The 24,420-nt window shown below is 44.5% G+C and overlaps 1 protein-coding gene across 1 annotated transcript in view; it reads right to left on the bottom strand.

Annotated features, from left to right (window-relative positions):
* Nucleotides 1-24,420, bottom strand: part of GRIK2 (glutamate ionotropic receptor kainate type subunit 2) — a 1,088,075-nt gene that overhangs the window by 548,906 nt on the left and 514,749 nt on the right. The window contains exon 5 of the mRNA XM_044292309.1: nucleotides 7,604-7,657. Coding sequence (XP_044148244.1) covers nucleotides 7,604-7,657 — 54 coding nt within the window. The remainder of the gene's footprint in view (nucleotides 1-7,603; nucleotides 7,658-24,420) is intronic.

Below are 24,420 nucleotides of genomic sequence, written 5' to 3'. Positions count from 1 at the left end.
TCTCAATTTTTATTAATTCTTCTGGAACACCTAAAGGGTTAAGGAAATACAGCTATTTTGGACAAATAAATATTTAAATTAGGCCTACACTGGTTCAGGCCCTGTGAGATACACCCTCTACATACAGGGGTTTGATGCAGGCATTTGAAATACAGCAATTTTGGGCAAAGAAATATCTAATTTAGGCCTACACTGGTTCAGGCTCTGTGAGATACACCCTCTACATACAGGGGTTTGATTCAGGTATTTGAAACACAGCGTTTGATTCAGGTATTTAAAACAGGCAGTTTCAAAACGTATCTGTTTGGGGGACAAACCCCACACTGCGCAGGAGCTGTGGACGGGCCTTGAACAACAGACCGATGAGTGGTTTGTGCCAGTCATCCTCAAGCCCGGCCTAGTGGTGTGCGATAATGGGCGAAATCTCGTAGCCGCTCTGGGACTAGCCGGTTTGACAAACAGCCATTGCCTGGCGCATGTGCTGAATTTGGTGGTGCAGAGATTCCTTAAAAATTACCCCGACATGTCAGAGCTGCTGCATAAAGTGCGGGCCATCTGTGCGCGCTTTCGGCATTCTCACCCTGTTGCAGCACGCCTGTCAGCGCTGCAGCGTAACTTCGGCCTTCCCGCTCACCGCCTCATATGCGACGTGCCCACAAGGTGGAAATCCACCTTGCACATGCTGGCCAGACTGTGCGAGCAGCAGCGGGCGATAGTGGAGTTTCAGCTGCAGCACGCACGGGTGAGTCACTCGGCAGAACAGCACCAGTTCACCACCAATGACTGGGCCTCCATGCGAGACCTGTGTTCCTTGTTGCATTGTTTCGAGTACTCCACCACATGGCCAGTGGCGATAACGCCGTTCTCAGCGTTACTATCCCACTTCTATGTCTCCTTGAAAAACGCTCCTGGTGATGATGGAAGAGGATGTGGCACAGGAGGAGGAAGAGGGATCATTTTGTAGGGTTTCCGGCCAGTCATTCCCAAGTGGCTCCGAGGGTGGGTTCCTGCACCCACAAACCCAAGGTACACAATTGTCCAGCCAGGGCACAGTTCTGGAGGATGACGAGGTGGAGGATGAGGAGGAGAAGTTGGAGGAGGAGGAACCATGTTCACAGCAGGGTGGCACCCAGACCAGCTCATGGCCATCACTGGTGCGTGGATGGGGGGATACAGATGACACAGATGATACACCTCCCACAGAGGACAGCTTTTTGTTGCCTCTGGGCAGCCTGGCACACATGAGCGATTACATGCTGCAGTGTCTCTGCAACGACCGCCGAGTTGCCCACATTCTAACTTGTGCTGATTACTGGGTGGCCACGCTGCTGGATCCCCGTTACAAGGACAACCTACCATCCTTAATTCCCTCACTGGAGCGTGATCATAAGATGCGCGAGTACAAGTGCACGCTGGTAGACGCGCTGCTGGTGGCATTCCCTCCTGACAGCGGGGGCACAGGGGAAGCACAAGGCGAAGGCAGAGGACGAGGAAGAGGTTACCAACGCAGCTGGGGCACCCGCCAGCACCTCAGAAGGCAGGGTTAGCATGGCCAAAATGTGGAAAATCTTTATCAGCACGCCACAACAACCAGCACCACCAGCTGATATGGAACGTCTTAGCAGGAGGCAGCATTTCTCCAACATGGTGGAGCAGTATGTGTGCACACTCCTACACATACTGAATGACAGGTCTGCCCCCTTCAACTTCTGGGTCTCCAAATTGGGCACATGGCTTGAGCTTGCCCTTTACGCCTTGGAGGTGCTGCCCTGTCCTGCAGCCAGTGTATTATCTGAACGTGTGTTTAGCATGGCAGGGGGCATCATCACAGACAAGCCCAGCAGCCTGTCCACAGCTAATGTGGACAAGCTCACGTTCATTAAAATGAACCAGGCATGGATCCCTCAGGACTTGTCCGTACCTTGTCCAGAATAGACATGTATACCAGCACTAACCAGCCATTTTTATACTGTAGCACAATTGCTCGTTTGTATTTTGGATATTTCACACTCTTCTGGAGTGTACCCTAATTTTTAAAAATTAAATTAAAACCAAAAACCTGTGTTGGGTACCTCATCCTCCTCCACCGCTGCTTCCACCTACACCGCTATGTCCACCGCCTCCACAAACTCCTACTCCATATGGAACTCCACCTCATAAATCAATATTTTTTATTTTATTTTTTGTACGTGTTTTAATTAATATAATTTCACTACTTTGTCATTTACATTTTTGGGTGAAATTCACAAATTTTTGGGTGTATAGTACCACTGCTATATCTAGTAGGCCGGTTAAAAAAAAAATTGTCATTTACATTTTCGGGTGAAATTAAGCCATTTTTGGGTGTATAGTACCACTGCTGTACCTAGTAGACAGGTTAAAATTTTTTTAATAAATAGTCAGTTACATTTTCCGGTGCAATTCACCAATTTTCGGGTGTGATGTACCACTGCTATACCTAGTAGGCCGGTTAACAAAAAAATGTAATTCATCAGTTACATTTTCAGTGGAAATTAATCAATTTTTGGGTGTGAACTATCATTGCTATACCTAGTAGACAGGTTAAACAATAAAAAATTGTCTGTTACATTTTATGGTGAAATTCACCAATTTTTGGGTGTGATGTACCACTGCTATACCTAGTAAGCCGGTTAAAAAAATAAAATAAAATTGTCAATTACATTTTTGGGTGAAATTCACCAATTTTGGGGTGTATAGTACCCCTGCTGTACCTAGTAGGTCGGTTAACAAAAAAAAAATTGTCAGTTACATTTTCTGGTGAAATTCTGCAATTTTTTGGTGTGAAGTACCACTGCTATACCTAGAAGACCGGTAAAAAAAAAAAAAAAAAAACATTTGTCAGTTACATTTTAGGGTCAAATTCACCAATTTTTAGGTGTAATATATCCCTCCTCTACCTAGTTAACAGCTTAATAAATTTCCCAAAATTTTATTTTACATTTTCGGGTGACAATAAACAATTGTTTTCTGTCATAGACCCATGCTCTACCAAGTAGACAGGTTAATTAATTTCTGTATTTTTTCTGTTACATATTTGGTTTGATATTATACAATTTTATATAACACATTTTACCAAATGTGAATTGTGTTTCTTTTTCTCAAATTGTAGTAAAATATGACAATAAAAGCTATTAGGGCAAATAACTGCAAATATGAACTTAGTCCTTTTTTTCTCTTTTTCTCTAGAAAAATGGCAATAAACGCTTTCAGCACAAATAATACCAAATGCGAACTGCGTCTATTTTTCTCGCATTGTAGTGAAATATGACAAGAAACGCTTTTAGTGCAAATAACACCTAAAATGAACTAAGTCTATTTTTATCTTTTTCTTTAGAAATATGGCAATAAACTCTTTTAGCGCAAATAACACCAAATGTGAACTGCATCTATTTTCTCATATTGTAGTGAAATATGACAAGAAATGCTTTTAGCGCAAACAGCAAATATGAACTTAGTATATTTTTCTCTTCTTCTCTAGAAATATGTCAATAAACTCTTGAACTGTGAACTGTGTCTTTTTATCTTGTATTGTTGTTACTTTTAGTGCAAATAAAAGCAAATATGAACTTAGTCTATTTTTCTCTTTTTCTCTAGAAATACGGCAATAAACGCTTTTAGCGCAAATAACACCAAATGTGAACTGTGTTTATTGTTCTCATATTGTAGTGAAATACACAACAAGAAACGCTTTTAGCGCAAATAAGTGCAAATGTAAACTGCGTTTATTTTTCTCGTATTGTAGTAAAATATGACAAGAAACGCTTTTAGCGCAAATAACAGCAAATATGAACTTAGTCTATTTTTCTCTTTTTCTCTAGCAAAAGAGCAATAAACGCTTATAGCGCAAATAACACCAAATGTAAACTGCATTTTTTTTTCTTGTATTGTAGTGAAATATGACAAGAAATGCTTTTAGAGCAAAAAAACAAACAAATATGAACAAAGTATATTTTTTTCTTTTTCTCTAGAAATATCGCAATAAACACTTTTTGGGCAAATAACACCAAATGTGAACTGTGTTTATTTTTCCCTAAGATGGCCACCGTATTTATAGGGCTGTGACATCACCGGGCTGGCTGGCTGCTGATTGGCTGCATGCATGACATTTTGGGTCATCCCGCCTTCCAAGAGTTCCCTGCCCTATGTCCTCACACGTGTAGCTGCCATTTTAGCCATCATTGTAGCCAACTAGCTGCCATGTTAGGAAATATTGTGATTTGTTACCACAAAGCACGAGAAAATTTGCATTCGTTCAGAATACAATTTTTCCTGAAATTCGGAACAAATTCAACTTCGTCGGCTTTGATTCGCTCATCTCTACTTATTACCAACATTTACTGTGAGCTGTAAAATGATAATAATTATCAAAATAATCTAGTCAAGAACCACCAGCTTCAAAAATCATTGACACGTCTATTTTTTTTTTTTTTCACGGACACAGGAAAAAAGTCATCTATTTTTATGGTCTGTCCAGAAATTTCTGTACGGTTCATAACCCTGAACATAGCCAATAGGTTGGCTGAAAAAGCTTGCTTCTCCGTACAAATTTCATTTGGAGGCTAGAACATATCCCTTCACCACATGACAAGTGATAGATATAACGTTAGTGAGTGCTTAACTCTGCACAGGTCTCATATAGCTTCACATGTGGACAAAATTGTTGGTACACTTCTGTTAAAGAAATAGTAACTGAAATAACTAAAAGTAACAATAAATAAATATTTACTAAAAATCAACTAATGAAAATCAGACATTGCTTTTGAAATGTGGTTCAACAGAATAATTAATAAAGCAAACTAATATAACTGGTCTGGACAAAGATTATGGTACTCAACTTAATATTTCCATGCACAACCTTTTGAGGAAATCACTGCAATCAAGCAATTTCTGTGACTCTCAATGAGACCTGTGCATCTGTCCACAGCTATTTTGGCCCACTTCTTGTGACCAAACTGCCTCAACTGTCTCAGATTTGAAGGGTACCTTCTCTAGACTACGTGTTTTAGCTCATTCCACAGATGTTCAAAACAATTTAGAACAGGGCTCACAGAAGGCAACTTCAGAATAGTCCAATGCTTTTCTCTTAGCCATTCTTGTATGTTTTTACCAGTGTGTTTTGGGTCATTATCCTGTTGGAGGACCCAACACCTGTGACTGAAACCAGGCTTTATGATACTGGGTGGCATATTTTATTCCAGATTGCTTTGAAAGTTTTGAGATTTCATTTTATCCTGCACAGATTCAAGACGCTCTGTGCCAGATGAGCAAAGCAGCCACAAAATATAACTAAGAATCCTCCAAGAAGAGTTATTTTCTTTGTATGCTTCATTTTTGAATCTGCGAACATAGTGCTGATGGGACTTGTCTCATTTATCCAAAGGACATTTTATCAGAAGCATTGTGGCTTTTCAATATGCATTTTGGCAAATTCCAGCCTTGCTTTTTTATGATTTGCTTTCAACAGTAGTTTCCTCCTTGGTTGTCTTCCATTAAGTCTGCTTTAGCTAAGACAGCGATGAATGGTGTGATCTCACAGTGATGTACCTTGACCTTGTAGTTCACCTCTAATTTCTTTGGAAGTGGTTCTGAGCTCTTTGGTTATCCTTTGTATTATCTGCCTCTTCAATATTTCATAAATTTTCTTCTAGTGGCCACATCCAGGGAGGATGACTACAGTTCCGTAGACCTTAAACTTCTGAATAGTATGTGCAACTGTAGTAACAGGAACAAATTGTTTGGAGATGGTCTTATAGCCTTTACCTTTAGCATGTTGGTTTATAATTTTCCTTCTAATCTAAAACAACTTTCTCCTTAGCTTTAACCCTTTAAATAGTCAGACTGACTGAAGACACCTACTGTATGATGCTAATTACAGGACACATCTTAGTTTAGCATGTCCCTATGGCCAAATTATTACAACCTATTATAGAGATACCATCATTTTTGAGGTTTTAGAGATCTAGAGATACCATCAGTCTAGGTTCATTCGTTTTTTTGTTTTTTTTAAATGATTCTGTTGAACCACAATTCAAATGTAATATCTGATTGTCATTAGCCTATTTTCAGTAATTTATTCATTTATTACTACATTTGTCAGTTTCAAGTTATTTCAGTGACCAATGTGGGTTTTTCACAACAGAATGTTAAATACCAAAAATGTTATCCACATGTGTGTATTGATGGGAAAATAGAAAAGTAATGACAATAGAAAAAAAAAGAAAAAAAAGATATTTAATGGTTAATCATGCGAGGGATTAAACTATGCCAGAGCTAAAGCTAGACTTTACATTAACTAGGGCAATTTTTCAATTTCCAGCCCTAGCCAGCATCAATAGACTTAGGGGTTATCTCGCTTCAACAAATGGCATTTATCATGTAGACAAAGTTAATAAAAGGCACATACTAATGTATTATGATTGTCCATATTGCCTCCTTTGCTGGTTTGATTCATTTTTTCATTGATTTATACTACGTTTTCAGGGGTTATGGCCACCACTGCAATTCAGCAGCAGTGGCAGCTCTTGCACACTATAGGAAAAAGTGCTGGCCTCTCTGGTGCCAGGAACTATGGGAGCAAGCATAGGCACTCATGTGTGGCAGCTCCTATCCCAGCTACCGTGTATCTGCAGTGGCCATAACCCCTGGAAACAAACAGTGTATAATGAGAATAAAAAAAATATAATCAAGCCAGCGAGGGAGGCAATATGGACAATCACAATAGATTATTAAGTGACCTGTATTAGAAAGGTTTTCCAAGACTTTATAACTGATTACCTATCCTCAGGATAGGTAATCAGTATCTGATAAGTGACGGCCGAACATCCTGACCTCCCCCCCCCACCAATCAGCGGATTGAGAACGTACTAGCATTCCAGTGAGCAACACGGCCCTCTCCATGTTCATCAAGCAGTGGACCATACATAGTATAGTGACTGTGTTTGGTTTGGTGCTCAACCTCCTTCACTTCTATGGGGGCTGAGCTTCATCTAGGCCATGTGACCGATGAAAATCTTGTCACTCAGCCTAGGAAAAGCTGAGAGAATGCCGTAGCACACACAGGAGCGCCAGTACCTTCTCAAACAGCTGGATTCCCCAGTGTCGGACCCCCACCGATCAGATACTGATGACCTATCCTGAGTTAAATTAAAAATGTAAGTTAAAAAATGTGACATACTACAGCTCTGTAGCTATTGGCTGAAGCTTCGCCTTACAGACTTCCCACTCTGTCCACCTCCACTTCATATAAAAGCAAATCAGTCAAGTGATTTCTGTTGCTCTGAGAGCGTGATGAGGGAGAGAAGCTGTGCTCTGTAATTTATATAGGTTTATATGATTTGACAATAAAATCATAACAGGGCTCCTAGAACAGACAGTAAAAGTCATGTTACCCTGTGTAGATAGGATAGGCAGGACTCTCATTATCTCTCATAGTAGTCCTGCCATGAACTACTCTGATTTTTCTCAGAAATAGTGCTAAAAAGTACATTAACCTGTATATCACATTGTTATTCCCTATGTGCATACACATCACATACAAATACTGATTCTGAAAGGCCAATTACTTTCTAGGAGTTTTACTTACCAGAGTTGTAAAAATATAATGGTAATATTCTGTCATCATTCCCATTGCCAAAGCCTGTAGGATAAAAAAAATAGCATTTATTATAACTCAATAAAATATTAGGTTTTTCAAAAGAAAGACTGGACATAAATTAAAGGGTTTGATTAGTAAAAGTTGGGATAAGAAGAAGGAGATAGTATAAAGTAACAAAATAATCATTACTTGGTTTTTGAATTGCCCACTGCTCCAGTATTGCTATTCTGGTCCTCCTTGCCAGTGGGTTGTCAACAACATGTGACTGCTGCAGCCAATTATTGGCCTCAACAGTATATATTTGAGTCCAGCAAATGTATGCAGTGTTTAGGTGTTGTCTTCTTGACATAATTTCTGCAGTCCGCTAAACAAAGAGAGTAAGAGAGACCCTGGGAGAGTTGAGCAATTCAGTGTCAATGATGCCTACTTTGTAATGTCCCGCTTGTTCCCTAAATTTGGGTAATATATGCAGTATATGTCTATTATATATGTACAAGTTGGCTTTACAATAAGACAAGCTGCTAGAAAATATCTAGAAAATTTTAGCAATGTATTTAGCAATTTAAAATAAAAAGTAGTTTTGCCACTGACAACTTCTTTTAGCTGACAATAAAATTAAATGAAAGGTTGCTCACGGCTAGACTTCTGCAATATTAATAACTTTATAAATAATGCATACTGAAGGCTTTAAGCAATACATTTTCACAATAGCCTAAGCATTTTTTGTAAGTAAATAGTTTGGGATATTTACAACATTCTAGGGAATTTTAAGTACAGCAGAAGTGTAAATATAAATTTAGTGTATTGCATTTCAAAATATACATTTACTTCCCAAGATCCTTGAAAAGTAACATCAAATCAACAAGTAAACATAACATATTTTATCAGCAATTAAAATATGCATGAAATATAAATGAAAAATACGCGTTTATTCATCAATTTGAAGAAGACACATTTTATAAAAAATTTGCTCTAGAAAGCAAATAACTGTGAAGAATATCCCTCATTGACTTATTTGGTCCTTAGTTTTCTTTTAGTTTTAGGTGGATTTAGCTGGGTTAACAATTTTTTTTATTTCAGCTCACCTCTGTAGCTCACAGGTCCATTCCATGCATGGCAATCTAGAGGATGTGTGTTAAGTCCAATTGTATGAAAATCCCAGGGTTGATAAAGATTCCATTCAAAATGTATTCTTTATTGAATGCACATAATAAGTGATAAGCGAATAATTAAAAAGTTCGATTCAGCTGCTTCACTGAATTGTGCAAGAAAATTTGCTTTGTTAAGAATTACTTTGTCACAAAATGCATTTCTTTGTAAGTAGTGTGTGCAATGATAGGGAGCAGCAATTTCGCCACTCCCCGTCATTGTACCTCTCAGATGTAGAATTCATACATGATCGTGGCATCTGCCAAATTTAAATTTAAAAAATCATACTTACCTGATCTATTTGCTTGCGACTAGAGTTGAGCGAACACCTGGATGTTCGGGTTCGAGAAGTTCGGCCGAACTTCCCGAAAATGTTCGGGTTCGGGATCCGAACCCGATCCGAACTTCGTCCCGAACCCGAACCCCATTGAAGTCAATGGGGACCCGAACTTTTCGGCACTAAAAAGGCTGTAAAACAGCCCAGGAAAGGGCTAGAGGGCTGCAAAAGGCAGCAACATGTAGGTAAATCCCCTGCAAACAAATGTGGATAGGGAAATGAATTAAAATAAAAATTAAATAAATAAAAATTAACCAAAATCAATTGGAGAGAGGTCCCATAGCAGAGAATCTGGCTTCCCGTCACCCACCACTGGAACAGTCCATTCTCAGATATTTAGGCCCCGGAACCCAGGCAGAGGAGAGAGGTCCCGTAACAGAGAATCTGGCTTCATGTCAGCAGAGAATTAGTCTGCATGTCATAGCAGAGAATGAGGCTTCACGTCAGCCACCACTGCAACAGTCCATTGGCATATATTTAGGCCCAGCACCCAGGCAGAGGAGAGACGTCCCGTAACAGACAATCTGGCTTCATGTCAGCAGAGAATCAGTCTTCATGTCATAGCAGAGAATCAGGCTTCACGTCAGCCACCACTGCAACAGTCCATTGGCATATATTTAGGCTCAGCACCCAGGCAGAGGAGAGAGGTCCCGTAACAGACAATCTGGCTTCATGTCAGCAGAGAATCAGTCTGCATGTCATAGCAGAGAATCAGGCTTCACGTCACCCACCACTGCAACAGTCCATTGTCATAAATTTAGGCCCAGCACCCAGGCAGAGGAGAGAGGTCCCGTAACAGACAATCTGGCTTCATGTCAGCAGAGAATTAGTCTGCATGTCATAGCAGAGAATGAGGCTTCACGTCACCCACCACTGTAAGAGTCCATTTTCATAAGTTTAGGCCCAGCACCCAGGCAGAGGAGAGAGGTCCCGTAACAGAGGATCTGGCTTCATGTCAGCAGAGAATCAGTCTGCATGTCATAGCAGAGAATGAGGCTTCACGTCAGCCACCACTGCAACAGTCCATTGGCATATATTTAGGCCCAGCACACAGGCAGAGGAGAGAGGTCCCGTAACAGACAATCTGGCTTCATGTCAGCAGAGAATTAGTCTGCATGTCATAGCAGAGAATGAGGCTTCACGTCAGCCACCACTGCAACAGTCCATTGGCATATATTTAGGCCCAGCACACAGGCAGAGGAGAGAGGTCCCGTAACAGACAATCTGGCTTCATGTCAGCAGAGAATCAGTCTTCATGTCATAGCAGAGAATCAGGCTTCACGTCAGCCACCACTGCAACAGTCCATTGGCATATATTTAGGCCCAGCACCCAGGCAGAGGAGAGAGGTCCCGTAACAGACAATCTGGCTTCATGTCAGCAGAGAATCAGTCTGCATGTCATAACAGAGAATGAGGCTTCACGTCAGCCACCACTGCAACAGTCCATTGGCATATATTTAGGCTCAGCACCCAGGCAGAGGAGAGAGGTCCCGTAACAGACAATCTGGCTTCATGTCAGCAGAGAATCAGTCTGCATGTCATAGCAGAGAATCAGGCTTCACGTCACCCACCACTGCAACAGTCCATTGTCATAAATTTAGGCCCAGCACCCAGGCAGAGGAGAGAGGTCCCGTAACAGACAATCTGGCTTCATGTCAGCAGAGAATTAGTCTGCATGTCATAGCAGAGAATCAGGCTTCACGTCAGCCACCACTGCAACAGTCCATTGGCATATATTTAGGCCCAGCACACAGGCAGAGGAGAGAGGTCCCGTAACAGACAATCTGGCTTCATGTCAGCAGAGAATCAGTCTTCATGTCATAGCAGAGAATCAGGCTTCACGTCAGCCACCACTGTAAGAGTCCATTTTCATAAGTTTAGGCCCAGCACCCAGGCAGAGGAGAGAGGTCCCGTAACAGACAATCTGGCTTCATGTCAGCAGAGAATTAGTCTGCATGTCATAGCAGAGAATGAGGCTTCACGTCAGCCACCACTGCAACAGTCCATTGGCATATATTTAGGCCCAGCACCCAGGTAGAGGAGAGAGGTCCCGTAACAGACAATCTGGCTTCATGTCAGCAGAGAATTAGTCTGCATGTCATAGCAGAGAATGAGGCTTCACGTCACCCACCACTGTAAGAGTCCATTTTCATAAGTTTAGGCCCAGCACCCAGGCAGAGGAGAGAGGTCCCGTAACAGAGGATCTGGCTTCATGTCAGCAGAGAATCATTCTGCATGTCATAGCAGAGAATCAGGCTTCACGTCACCCAACATTGGAACAGTCCATTGGCATATATTTAGGCCCCGGCACCCACACAGAGGAGAGGTTCATTCAACTTTGGGTAGCCTCGCAATATAATGGTAAAATGAAAATAAAAATAGGATTGAATGAGGAAGTGCCCTGGAGTCCAATAATATATGGTTAAGGGGAGGTAGTTAATGTCTAATCTGGACAAGGGACGGACAGATCCTGTGGGATCTATGCCTCGTTTATTTTTATGAACGTCAGCTTGTCCACATTGGCTGTAGACAGGCGGCTGCGTTTGTCTGTAATGACGCCCCCTGCCGTGCTGAATACACGTTCAGACAAAATGCTGGCCGCCGGGACAGGCCAGCACCTCCAAGGCATAAAAGGCTAGCTCTGGCCACGTGGACAATTTAGAGACCCAGAAGTTGAATGGGGCCGAACCATCAGTCAGTACGTGGAGGGGTGTGCACATGTACTGTTCCACCATGTTAGTGAAATGTTGCCTCCTGCTAACACGTTGCGTATCAGGTGGTGGTGCAGTTAGCTGTGGCGTGTTGACAAAAGTTTTCCACATCTCTGCCATGCTAACCCTGCCCTCAAAGGAGCTGGCATTGACACAGCTGCCTTGGCGACCTCTTGCTCCTCCTCTGCCTTGGCCTTGGGCTTCCACTTGTTCCCCTGTGACATTTGGGAATGCTCTCAGTAGCGCGTCTACCAAGGTGCGTTTGTACTCGCGCATCTTCCTATCACGCTCCAGTGCAGGAAGTAAGGTGGGCACATTGTCTTTGTAGCATGGATCCAGCAGGGTGGCAACCCAGTAGTCCGCACAGGTTAAAATGTGGGCAACTCTGCTGTCGTTGCGCAGGCACTGCAGCATGTAGTCGCTCATGTGTGCCAGGCTGCCCAGGGGTAAGGACAAGCTGTCCTCTGTGGGAGGCGTATCGTCATCGTCCTGCCTTTCCCCCCAGCCACACACCAGTGATGGACCCGAGCTGCGTTGGGTGCCACCCCTGCTGTGACCATGCTTCATCCTCATCCTCCTCCACCTCCTCCTCATCCTCGTCCTCCTCGTCCTCCAGTAGTGGTCCCTGGCTGGCCACATTTGTACCTGGCCTCTGCTGTTGCCAAAAACCTCCCTCTGAGTCACTTCGAAGAGACTGGCCTGAAAGTGCTAAAAATGACCCCTCTTCCTCCTCCTCCTCCTCCTCCTGGGCCACCTCCTCTTCCATCATCGCCCTAAGTGTTTTCTCAAGGAGACATAGAAGTGGTATTGTAACGCTGATAACGGCATCATCGCCACTGGCCATGTTGGTGGAGTACTCGAAACAGCGCAACAGTGCACACAGGTCTCGCATGGAGGCCCAGTCATTGGTGGTGAAGTGGTGCTGTTCTGTAGTGCGACTGACCCGTGCGTGCTGCAGCTGAAACTCCACTATGGCCTGCTGCTGCTCGCACAGTCTGTCCAGCATGTGCAAGGTGGAGTTCCACCTGGTGGGCACGTCGCATATGAGGCGGTGAGCGGGAAGGCCGAAGTTACGCTGTAGCGTAGACAGGCGAGCAGCAGCAGGATGTGAACGCCGGAAGCGCGAACAGACGGCCCGCACTTTATGCAGCAGCTCTGACATGTCGGGGTAGTTGTGTATGAACTTCTGCACCACCAAATTTAGCACATGCGCCAAGCAAGGGATGTGCGTCAAATTGGCTAGTCCCAGAGCTGCAACGAGATTTCGCCCATTATCACACACCACCAGGCCGGGCTTGAGGCTCACCGGCAGCAACCAATCGTCGGTCTGTTGTTCTATACCCCACCAGAACTCCTGTGCGGTGTGGGGCCTGTCCCCCAAACATATGAGTTTCAGAATGGCCTGCTGACGTTTACCCCGGGCTGTGCTGAAGTTGGTGGTGAAGGTGTGTGGCTGACTGGATGAGCAGGTGGAAGAAGAGGAGGAGGAAGCCGAGAAGGAGGAGGTGGCAACAGGAGGCAAAGAATGTTGCCCTGCGATCCTTGGCGGCGGAAGGACGTGCGCCAAACAGCTCTCCGCCTGGGGCCCAGCTGCCACTACATTTACCCAGTGTGCAGTTAGGGAGATATAGCGTCCCTGGCCGTGCTTACTGGTCCACGTATCTGTGGTTAGGTGGACCTTGCTACAGATGGCGTTACGCAGTGCACACTTGATTTTATCGGATACTTGGTTGTGCAGGGAAGGCACGGCTCTCTTGGAGAAGTAGTGGCGGCTGGGAACAACATACTGTGGGACAGCAAGCGACATGAGCTGTTTGAAGCTGTCTGTGTCCACCAGCCTAAATGACAGCATTTCATAGGCCAGTAGTTTAGAAATGCTGGCATTCAGGGCCAGGGATCGAGGGTGGCTAGGTGGGAATTTACGCTTTCTCTCAAATGTTTGTGAGATGGAGAGCTGAACGCTGGCGTGTGACATGGTTGAGACGCTTGGTGACGGAGGTGGTGGTGGTGGTGTTGGTGGTACATCCCCTGTTTGCTGGGCGGCAGGTGCCAACGTTCCTCCAGAGGCGGAGGAAGAGGCCGAGGCGGCAGCAGCAGAAGAGGCCGAGGCGGCAGCAGCAGAAGAGGTAGCAGGGGGAGCCTGAGTGACTTCCTTGGTTTTAAGGTGTTTACTCCACTGCAGTTCATGCTTTGCATGCAGGTGCCTGGTCATGCAGGTTGTGCTCAGGTTCAGAACGTTAATGCCTCGCTTCAGGCTCTGATGGCACAGCGTGCAAACCACTCGGGTCTTGTCGTCAGCACATTGTTTGAAGAAGTGCCATGCCAGGGAACTCCTTGAAGCTGCCTTTGGGGTGCTCGGTCCCAGATGGCGGCGGTCAGTAGCAGGCGGAGTCTCTTGGCGGCGGGTGTTCTGCTTTTGCCCACTGCTCCCTCTTTTGCTACGCTGTTGGCTCGGTCTCACCACTGCCTCTTCCTCCGAACTGTGAAAGTCAGTGGCACGACCTTCATTCCATGTGGGGTCTAGGACCTCATTGTCCCCTGCATCGTCTTCCACCCAGTCTTGATCCCTGACCTCCTGTTCAGTCTGCACACTGCAGAAAGACGCAGCAGTTGGCACCTGTGTTTCGTCATCATCAGAGACATGCTGAGGTGGTATTCTCATGTCCTCATCATCAGGAAACATAAGTGGTTGTGCGTCAGTGCATTCTATGTCTTTCACCGCTGGGGAAGAGCTAGGTGGATGCCCTTGGGAAACCCTGCCAGCGGAGTCTTCAAACAGCATAAGAGACTGCTGCATAACTTGAGGCTGAGACAGTTTCCCTGGTATGCATGGGGGTGATGTGACAGACTGATGGGGTTGGTTTTCAGGCGCCATCTGTGCGCTTTCTGCAGAAGACTGGGTGGGAGATAATGTGAACGTGCTGGATCCACTGTCGGCCACCCAATTGACTAATGCCTGTACCTGCTCAGGCCTTACCATCCTTAGAACGGCATTGGGCCCCACCATATATCGCTGTAAATTCTGGCGGCTACTGGGACCTGAGGTAGTTGGTACACTAGGACGTGTGGATGTGGCAGAACGGCCACGTCCTCTCCCAGCACCAGAGGGTCCACTAACACCACCACGACCATGTCCACGTCCGCGTCCCTTACTAGATGTTTTCCTCATTGTTATGGTTCACCACAACACCAAAAATATTATTTGGCCCAATGTATTGTATTCAAATTCAGCGGGATATAAATTTGAGGCCTACTATTTAGGCGCTGGGTGACCGGTATGGATTTAGTGACAGAATTAGACTTGGAAATGCACAGTAGCGTGTGTGTGAAGTTATTCTGAATGACCCTATGTGCACCTTGAATATTATATACCCTTTTAGGGATCGATTTCAAATAGCTCTGATATAGCAGAAACCACTAAATTATGAAATTGCTAAATTCGAAATTGTATTTCAACCCAGAACAAAAAATGTGCTTTGACGGACACTAAATAACTTTCCCAGCCACAACAGGACAGCGGTAACGAGAGATTTAGCGGGATATAAATTTGAGGCCTAGTATTTAGGCGCTGGGTGACCGGTATGGCTTTAGTGACAGAATTAGACTGGGAAATGCACAGTAGCGTGTGTGTGAAGTTATTCTGAATGACCCTATGTGCACCTTGAATATTATATACCCTTTTAGGGATAGATTTCAAATAGCTCTGATATAGCAGAAACCGCTAAATTATGAAATTGCTAAATTGGGAATTGTATTTCAACCCAGAAAAAAAAATGTGCTTTGACGGACACTAAATAACTTTCCCAGCCACAACAGGACAGCGGTAACGAGAGATTTAGCGGGATATAAATTTGAGGCCTAGTATTTAGGCGCTGGGTGACCGGTATGGCTTTAGTGACAGAATTAGACTGGGAAATGCACAGTAGCGTGTGTGTGAAGTTATTCTGAATGACCCTATGTGCACCTTGAATATTATATACCCTTTTAGGGATAGATTTCAAATAGCTCTGATATAGCAGAAACCACTAAATTATGAAATTGCTAAATTGGGAATTGTATTTCAACCCAGAACAAAAAATGTGCTTTGACGGACACTAAATAACTTTCCCAGCCACAACAGGACAGCGGTAACGAGAGATTTAGCGGGAAATAAATTTGAGGCCTAGTATTTAGGCGCTGGGTGACCGGTATGGATTTAGTGACAGAATTGGACTTGGAAATGCACAGTAGCGTGTGTGTGAAGTTATTCTGAATGACCCTATGTGCACCTTGAATATTATATACCCTTTTAGGGATAGATTTCAAATAGCTCTGATATAGCAGAAACCACTAAATTATGAAATTGCTAAATTGGGAATTGTATTTCAACCCAGAACAAAAAATGTGCTTTGACGGACACTAAATAACTTTCCCAGCCACAACAGGACAGCGGCAACGAGAGATTTAGCGGGATATAAATTTGAGGCCTAGTATTTAGGCGCTGGGTGACCGGTATGGATTTAGTGACAGAATTAAACTGGGAAATGCACAGTAGCGTGTGTGTGAAGTTATTCTGAATGACCCTATGTGCACCTTGAATATTATATACCCTTTTAGGGATAGATTTCAAATAGCTCTGATATAGCAGAAACCACTAAATTATGAAATTGCTAAATTGGGAATTGTATTTCAACCCAGAACAAAAAATATGCTTTGTCGGACACTAAATAACTTTCCCAGCCACAACAGGACAGCGGTAACGAGAGATTTAGCGGGATATAAATTTGAGGCCTAGTATTTAGGCGCTGGGTGACCGGATCGGATTTAGTGACAGAATTAGACTGGGATATGGCCAAAAAATAACCACACTATTGCTGGTTAAATGCACTTGGTGTGACAGCTTGACCAACCACACTACTGAGGGTTAAATGCACTTGGTGACGGGCGCAGCTTGCCCCTGATGTAGTATATGGCCAAAAAATTAACAGACTATTGCTGGTTAAATGCACTTGGTGTGACAGCTTGACCAACCACACTACTGAGGGTTAAATGCACTTGGTGACCGGCGCAGCTTGCCCCTGATGTAGTATATGGCCAAAAAATGAACAGACTATTGCTGGTTAAATGCACTTGGTGTGATAGCTTGACCAACCACACTACTGAGGGTTAAATGCACTTGGTGACGGGCGCAGCTTGCCCCTGATGTAGTATATGGCCAAAAAATGAACAGACTATTGCTGGTTAAATGCACTTGGTGACGGGCGCAGCTTGCCCCTGATTTAGTATATGGCCAAAAAATGAACAGACTATTGCTGGTTAAATGCACTTGGTGTGATAGCTTGACCAACCACACTACTGAGGGTTAAATGCACTTGGTGACGGGCGCAGCTTGCCCCTGATGTAGTTTATGGCCAAAAAATGAACAGACTATTGCTGGTTAAATGCACTTGGTGACGGGCGCAGCTTGCCCCTGATGTAGTATATGGCCAAAAAATGAACAGACTATTGCTGGTTAAATGCACTTGGTGTGATAGCTTGACCAACCACACTACTGAGGGTTAAATGCACTTGGTGACGGGTGCAGCTTGCCCCTGATGTAGTATATGGCCAAAAAATGAACAGACTATTGCTGGTTAAATGCACTTGGTGTCACAGCTTGACCAACCACACTACTGAGGGTTAAATGCACTTGGTGACGGGCGCAGCTTGCCCCTGATTTAGTATATGGCCAAAAAATGAACAGACTATTGCTGGTTAAATGCACTTGGTGTGATAGCTTGACCAACCACACTACTGAGGGTTAAATGCACTTGGTGACGGGCGCAGCTTGCCCCTGATGTAGTATATGGCCAAAAAATAAACAGACTATTGCTGGTTAAATTCACTTGGTGTGACAGCTTCACCCTGATGTAGGCTTTAGCCAAAAAACAACCACACCATTGAGGGTTAAATGCACTTGGTCGCAGCTTGTGCTGGCGCACCACAAGACACAAAATGGCCGCCGATCACCCCAGAAAAATGTGACTGACAAACGGTCTGGGCAGCCTAAAAACAGTGAGCAATTGAGGATCAGCAGCTCAATGATCCACAGCTGCAGATCGATCAGTTAATCAAGTCCTTTGGAGGAGTTAATCTGCCTAATCTCGCCCTACTGTCGCAGCCGCAACCTCTCCCTACGCTAATCAGAGCAGAGTGACGGGCGACGCTATGTGACTCCAGCTTAAATAGAGGCTGGGTCACATGGTGCTCTGGCCAATCACAGCCATGCCAATAGTAGGCATGGCTGTGATGGCCTCTTGGGGCAAGTAGTATGACGCTTGTTGATTGGCTGCTTTGCAGCCTTTCAAAAAGCGCCAAGAAAGCGTCACAAAAGCGCCAAGAAAGCGACGAACACCGAACCCGAACCCTGGACTTTTACGAAAATGTCCGGGTTCGGGTCCGTGTCACGGACACCCCAAAATTCGGTACGAACCCGAACTATACAGTTCGAGTTCGCTCATCCCTACTTGCGACAGGCCGGGCGCCGCCATCTTGCTTGAAGATCTGCAGCGAAATCTTGCACGGCCTGTGATGTCACACCTAATCAAAACTAGATGTAATCAACACAGGTACATCATCCGAAAGAAACGGATGGACCTTCCCGTTTCAAAACACTTTATTGAGTTGGGCCATAAAAAGAATGACTTAAAATGCACGCTAATAGATCAGATTCCAATCTCCTGGAGGGGAAGTAATAGGAAACTATTGTTGAGGAAGCGTGAATTATACTGGATTTCTGAATTGAATACACTCAAACAGTATTGATTAAATGTGGAATTTAGACCGTGGATTCTCAATAAATAAAAAAATAATAATTTTTCTTTTTCTCCTCTGCCCCCCCTCCCTTCCTCTTTCCTTTTCTTCCCTCCCTCCCCTTCTCTGGCTCTCGCATATGCTCAGGTTCTTTCTTGGAATACTGCTGTTCTTGACGGAACTGTTCACACAGTTGTTCCCAGTCATGGTCGTGTCCGAACCCTTGCTCCTTTGCTTTGCGGATCTCCTTCAGCAGAGCATGCTCATCACTGCTCACTCTTTTTAAATGCATCTGGTTAATTTTTTATTTATTTTCTGCAGGGGTTTCCTCAGGTTCGGCTTCAGTTTCAGAGTCTTCTGCTTCTTCAGTGGCTTTTCCCACTTCGGCAGACTCTTCTCCAGCCTCATCTTTTGTCTCTGCAACATCCGATGATTTATCCCACTCCAACTCACTGGCCTTAGCTTTTTCAACCTTTGAGTCTTCTTTGGAGTCTACCTCCATATCAGCCACATTACCTGGTTCACAGAACCATCTTCTATCTTCTCTGCCTTGACCGGCACCACGATCTCCAGACCCATTCTTAACCAGCTCTGGCTTAGACTTCCCAACGTCATCCTTTGAGCTCATGAGATCTTCCATCTCTGCTCTGAGTTGCCTGTTCAGCCTCTCAAATTCATGTCGCTCCTCAAGTGCTTCCTCAAGGGCTCTAGCCAAGGACAGGGCCTTAGTCTCCTTCTCCCGAGCATTAGTCTCTGCTCGGTCACATTCTTTGGCAAACCGGGCCGATGTGTTTTTCTCATCAGCTAGGAGCTGGTCAAACTTGTGTTTCTTCTCCAACCTAGACACAATTTGTCTCTGGTGGTCCAGGTCCACCATCCGATCACACAACTCTTGATCAAGTTGAGCAAGTTGGCTTCCAAATGTCTTTTCTCCTCCAAGAGAGCAGATTTTCCTGAGATGCTGTTTGTGACTTCATCAGCCAGTTCATCTCTTTCCTGCTCTGCATGACGTCTGGATTGCTCAGAAGCTGCAAGATCTTCTTGAAGTTGGAGAAATTCCACTTCTATTTGTGACTCTAGATCCTTTAGTTTATTCATCTCTTTCTGAGTCTTCTCCTTTGACTCTTCTGGAGTTTTCTCTAGTTGCTCTTCAAGAACAGGTAGTTCCTTCTCTAATGTATCTAGGGACTTGCAGAGCGGGCAAAAACATCTTCAAGTGTGCAGCCGTACTGGCCTGCCAGGCCTAGCTGGTAGTGATCCTTTAGCAGCAGTCAGTCATGCTCTTCTACACACTATTTTTGGTTGGTCAGACCAGCCAGAAGGCTTCCACTGCCTGGATATAATTCTCAGACCCAATGCTGACGTCTCGCCCCTTATCTCTCGTCACGTAAGGTATACCTGTCGTCTGGTCGCTACTAGCAACTACCTCAATTTTGCAAGACTTTGACATGGTAGCTTCTCTCTCTGAGTTGCTATCAGGTCACAGCACACACGTATATATACCGCTCGTGTCGTTATCAATCCTGACCTCTAGGGGCACCGATGAGCCAATCCCAACATTGGACATTTCCTTATTAAACATAGAACACCGGAGAGACTGCACACTCTCCTCTGGTACATGTGGTACATATGCTAGCCGTGCCCCACTTTCCCGCACATTTATCACAGTTGGTTCCCTCTGCTGTGTGCCCTTAACATTTATCAGCATTTCTACATCATTTACATTTTTAACTACTGGGGACACTTCTCCTCTGTCCACAACCTGCAAAGGAAAAAGCATGTCATCATTACATATTTCACATGACATTTTCATTATGCAACTTCGCAAACTTGGTATAATCACTTTGCACCTTATCAGCACCATTGTTTCTAATGGTCACTTCATTAAAGCTCTAGGTACCAGTTCTGCATGAGATTTAACACTGACCGCAGAAGTGTTTCCACTTCCCCACAAATCATAGAACAAAGGAAAATCACGGCCCAACAATCCCTCATGTATGAGCACTTTTGCATTACCAAGATCCTCAGTCTCAGTTTTTACCAGGGTCTCACCCTTAGTGAGGACCACCAGATAGTCCATAGTATCCGCATAATTGTCCCGAACATTTATCATTCTACCAGTCTCAGGTTTTACTATCATGCTACCTCTTATGCGGGCTAGCTTGAGATGTCTGACTTTCCCCACCCCAAATCTAGCTTTGGTCACAGGCTACTAGGGTAACACAGTACCTTCTCCCCTGCAGATTCCTGTGAGGGAGCAACCACAACCGCAACAGGCTTACCCGCATGTTCAGACACTGCATTTTCTACATGGTCCTACACTTTTGAGACAGTTTCTCGCCTCGGTGACATATCACCCACTGGCCCAGCAGGTAGAAAATGCTGAAGGCTCAATTTCACTGGGTCTGCTAAACACGGGATAATCGGAATGATCTTACTGATTGTTGTCACGGATTCGGCACTCATGGAATATGAGGGTAATCCAGGATTATCTCCAACACGGTCATCACCCTTCTCCTTAATACAGTAGTTGCTACAGGAAACACCTTAGCCTTGACTCCAGCCTTTTTACGGACAGTCACTCCATCTGCACCCCTTAGGATTTTGCGCACACGTGCAGGAAACATAGGATCTCCTGAGAGCCGCAACGCTCTCCACCTCCATCTCTTCTCGACGGTTGCCCTTGGCAATGGCACACATCTTTTCCTCTGGAACTCCAGTTGCACAACTCGAAGCCTTTTCTCCGCTCCATAGCTGCCAGAAGAACAGAAAGTCTTTTCCCAGCACAGACTCCCCTCTCAGGGTCTTACATTTCAACACCTCCCACTGAAAAGATCCATAGTCCATTGCAAAGGTCAGAGTCATGGTGGTATCTGTCTTTGAATTTCCCTTTATGAACTCCAGGACCTCTGGCATAACAAGGGACACTTGTTGGCGGGAATCTAAAGTGACCCACAGCGGGAGTCCCCCAATCACCAACTCACAGGATCTTTCATATATTTCATAAATTTTCCTGGTCAACCAATCATCCATTGCATTGTGTGGATTCCCCTTCACTTGCTGGGGTTCAGCCACAGCAGACTCTTTTTTTTTTTTTTTTCTTTCGTGCATTGGCCTTCATAAACTGATCGGCAAGATCCTAAAACCACCGCATAGCGAAAGGCAGTCTGGTAGAGTTCATTTTTAATCACACCCGGAGGAAAAAAATAAATTAAAATATATATATATATATATATATTTTTTTTTTTTCTGGGCTTTTGGCCCTATAATTCCATGCACGGATTTTCTCTGCACCACAGCACAAATTGTCCACAATAGCATTAGCAGCACCTGCTCCACCGAACAAACAGGCTTCCAGCCCTTTAACCCCACCACAGCAGGATTCAGCAGCACCTGCTCTTTCTCGTCATTGCCCCTAGCAACCGGCTGTTGTTGCTCTTTTCTCATGAACGACTTGCCCGCATCATCCACCATATGTAAGGGGTAGCTCTCTTTCACTGGAGTCGCAACCACACACTTCTTCATGGACACCAAGATTTAGGGCCAAACTGTGCTTTATTGTGTCACACAGCATAACGAAAAACATACAAAGCCAAAATAAAACGCCTTGCCCCTCTGGGCTGTATCTAAACACATAGGTGTCCCTGACTAACCTTTAAGTACCGCTTAGGGTAGGGTCTCAGGCTCCAAGCCTTAGCATGTTCCGCCTATCAATTGTCAGTCCACACAGGGAGAGATCAGGCTTCGCATAGCCTTATGGCCCCTCAATCCTCCTGACTGAGACAACATACAGAGCCTCTGCTCCAGGTTCACAGGCACTCCCCCAGACTGAAACACTGAGTGTGGATTTATGCCAGAATGATTAGGGTAGGCTTCACCTGCGCTCACCTCAGGCATAAGGGAATACCCGTGCTGGAAGGGTGTGGACCGGCAACTCCCACTACCAAGCCTAACTGCCAGTCCAATTAAAATCCAGCCCAGAATACAACGTAAACAAATCTGTCTCAGCAAACTATCTTTTACTGAGACCACTGCACACTTCTGGATTTTAGTTATCTCACCCAGCTGAGGTATCTGGGTGAGATATACACACCCTCCTGCATTGTAAGCTTTGCCAAACTTGGGTAGTCATATGTGTTTTTAATTATGTAATCATTACACTTTATGATGGATCTTATATTTTATGTTATGCAACTACATTTGATTATTGCGATTCCTACACATGCTATTCCATCATGTTAAAAATGCACTATTATTCATGTTTTTTACTCTTATTTATATAATCATGGTGTTTGTATTTATGTCTGGAAAACCTGTTTGATCTAGGCCTAATTCATCTTTATAAAGGTTAATCTCCCAAGATGTTGTGTTGAAAGGTGAGTTCTCTTTGGGATAACTATTGCATCCACTGCACTAAACACCCGCTCTGATGCGACACTACTGGCCAGACAGGAAAGCTCATCCAGGGCAAAATCGGCTAGTTGCAGTCACAATTTAAGTTAGGCTTTTCAGTAGTCCAGGGGATCTTGGATCTGGGTTGACAGGTTGCAGTCCAAGTATGCCACCATCTGCTGGCTCAGGTTCTGCTCCATGTCCTGCTACAGCTGTTCGGTGGCTTTGTTCAGTAGGCGAGTGAAGAAAAGGGCTCATTAGAGACTCAAGACTTAAGTTGCTGCTGAGGTAGCTGGTGTTGCTCCTTCACCCCCCTCAATCCTTTCCAGTAGTCATGGCAGTAGTTTATGAGCTCAGAGAGTCCCCCGGTTAGACCCTTGAGGATGAGCGATTCCATGTAGGCAGCAACCAACTACAAAGGATGTCTAGATATTAGTTTTTCAACCATCTCAGAAGGTGTAAAAAAGGCCCCCATTTTGGACCGGTAGCGAGGGTTTAACATTGTGGAGAACAAGTAGTCATCCCACTCAAGTTGTCACTACTCAAGCAATTCAAGCATACAACTGGCCATTTGTGCAAGGGACTCAGAGGGACTTCCTGCCCCTATCTCCACTGCATACTGTCACAGTCTGTCGGGGTCATCTATGTCATCTTCCTCATTGCCCTCTAGCTCCTCATGCTCCTTCTGCTCCTCTCCTGCCATTTGGGCAGATAAACCACCTAGTTCTGTATAGAATTCCTGGGCATTTGTTTCCTCGTCCTTCTCCTGTGCCAGTTCAGCCTCCACAGGGCTTAGGTGGCTGTGAGATGTAGGTGCCACATATTCTGTCTCCTACCAGTCATATTTATCAGCATCCCCTCCAGGATGTGAAGGAATTGAAATAACATCATTCATTCCGTAGTCCTGGCAACTGACAAATAAAGTGACCTCCTAAAAGGGCCTGATCAAACGTGTGTCACTGATGAGCTGCCACTCTCTAACTTCAATGTTACACCAGGGAGTAGTCCTGTATACTGTATTTACATCATCAAAAAATCAGTCACAAGTATCCTCTGCTCATACCAACATGTGGAGGGTGGAGTTCCACCATGTGGAAACCTCACATATGAGATGATGTAGGGAAAACCATTCTGCTTTTGCAGGATATGAGTGGCTGAAGTGCATGCACAGTTTCCTGGCCATTTTCAAGATGTCTTGCAGTTGGGTGGAACATAAAAGACCATGTGATGACCGGAGTGACGTCATCAAAGGTCCTTAACCGGTATTTAATACAGCAGCTCACCCCAGGTCCTGTTCAGCGCAGAGGAGACACAAGGAGATGCCGGCTTCGCGATCAAGTGGACTAAGGTGAGTTAAATTATTTTTAATTTTTTTTAACCCCTCTAGCGCTGTTTTACTATGCATTCTGTATTCAGAATGCTATTATTTTCCCTTATAACCATGT

This window comes from Bufo gargarizans, chromosome 4 (assembly GCF_014858855.1).
Source record: "Bufo gargarizans isolate SCDJY-AF-19 chromosome 4, ASM1485885v1, whole genome shotgun sequence".
Lineage (NCBI taxonomy): Eukaryota > Metazoa > Chordata > Amphibia > Anura > Bufonidae > Bufo > Bufo gargarizans.
The sequence above is the reverse complement of the archived record's forward strand: the minus strand, read 5'-3'. Positions and strand labels throughout refer to the sequence as shown.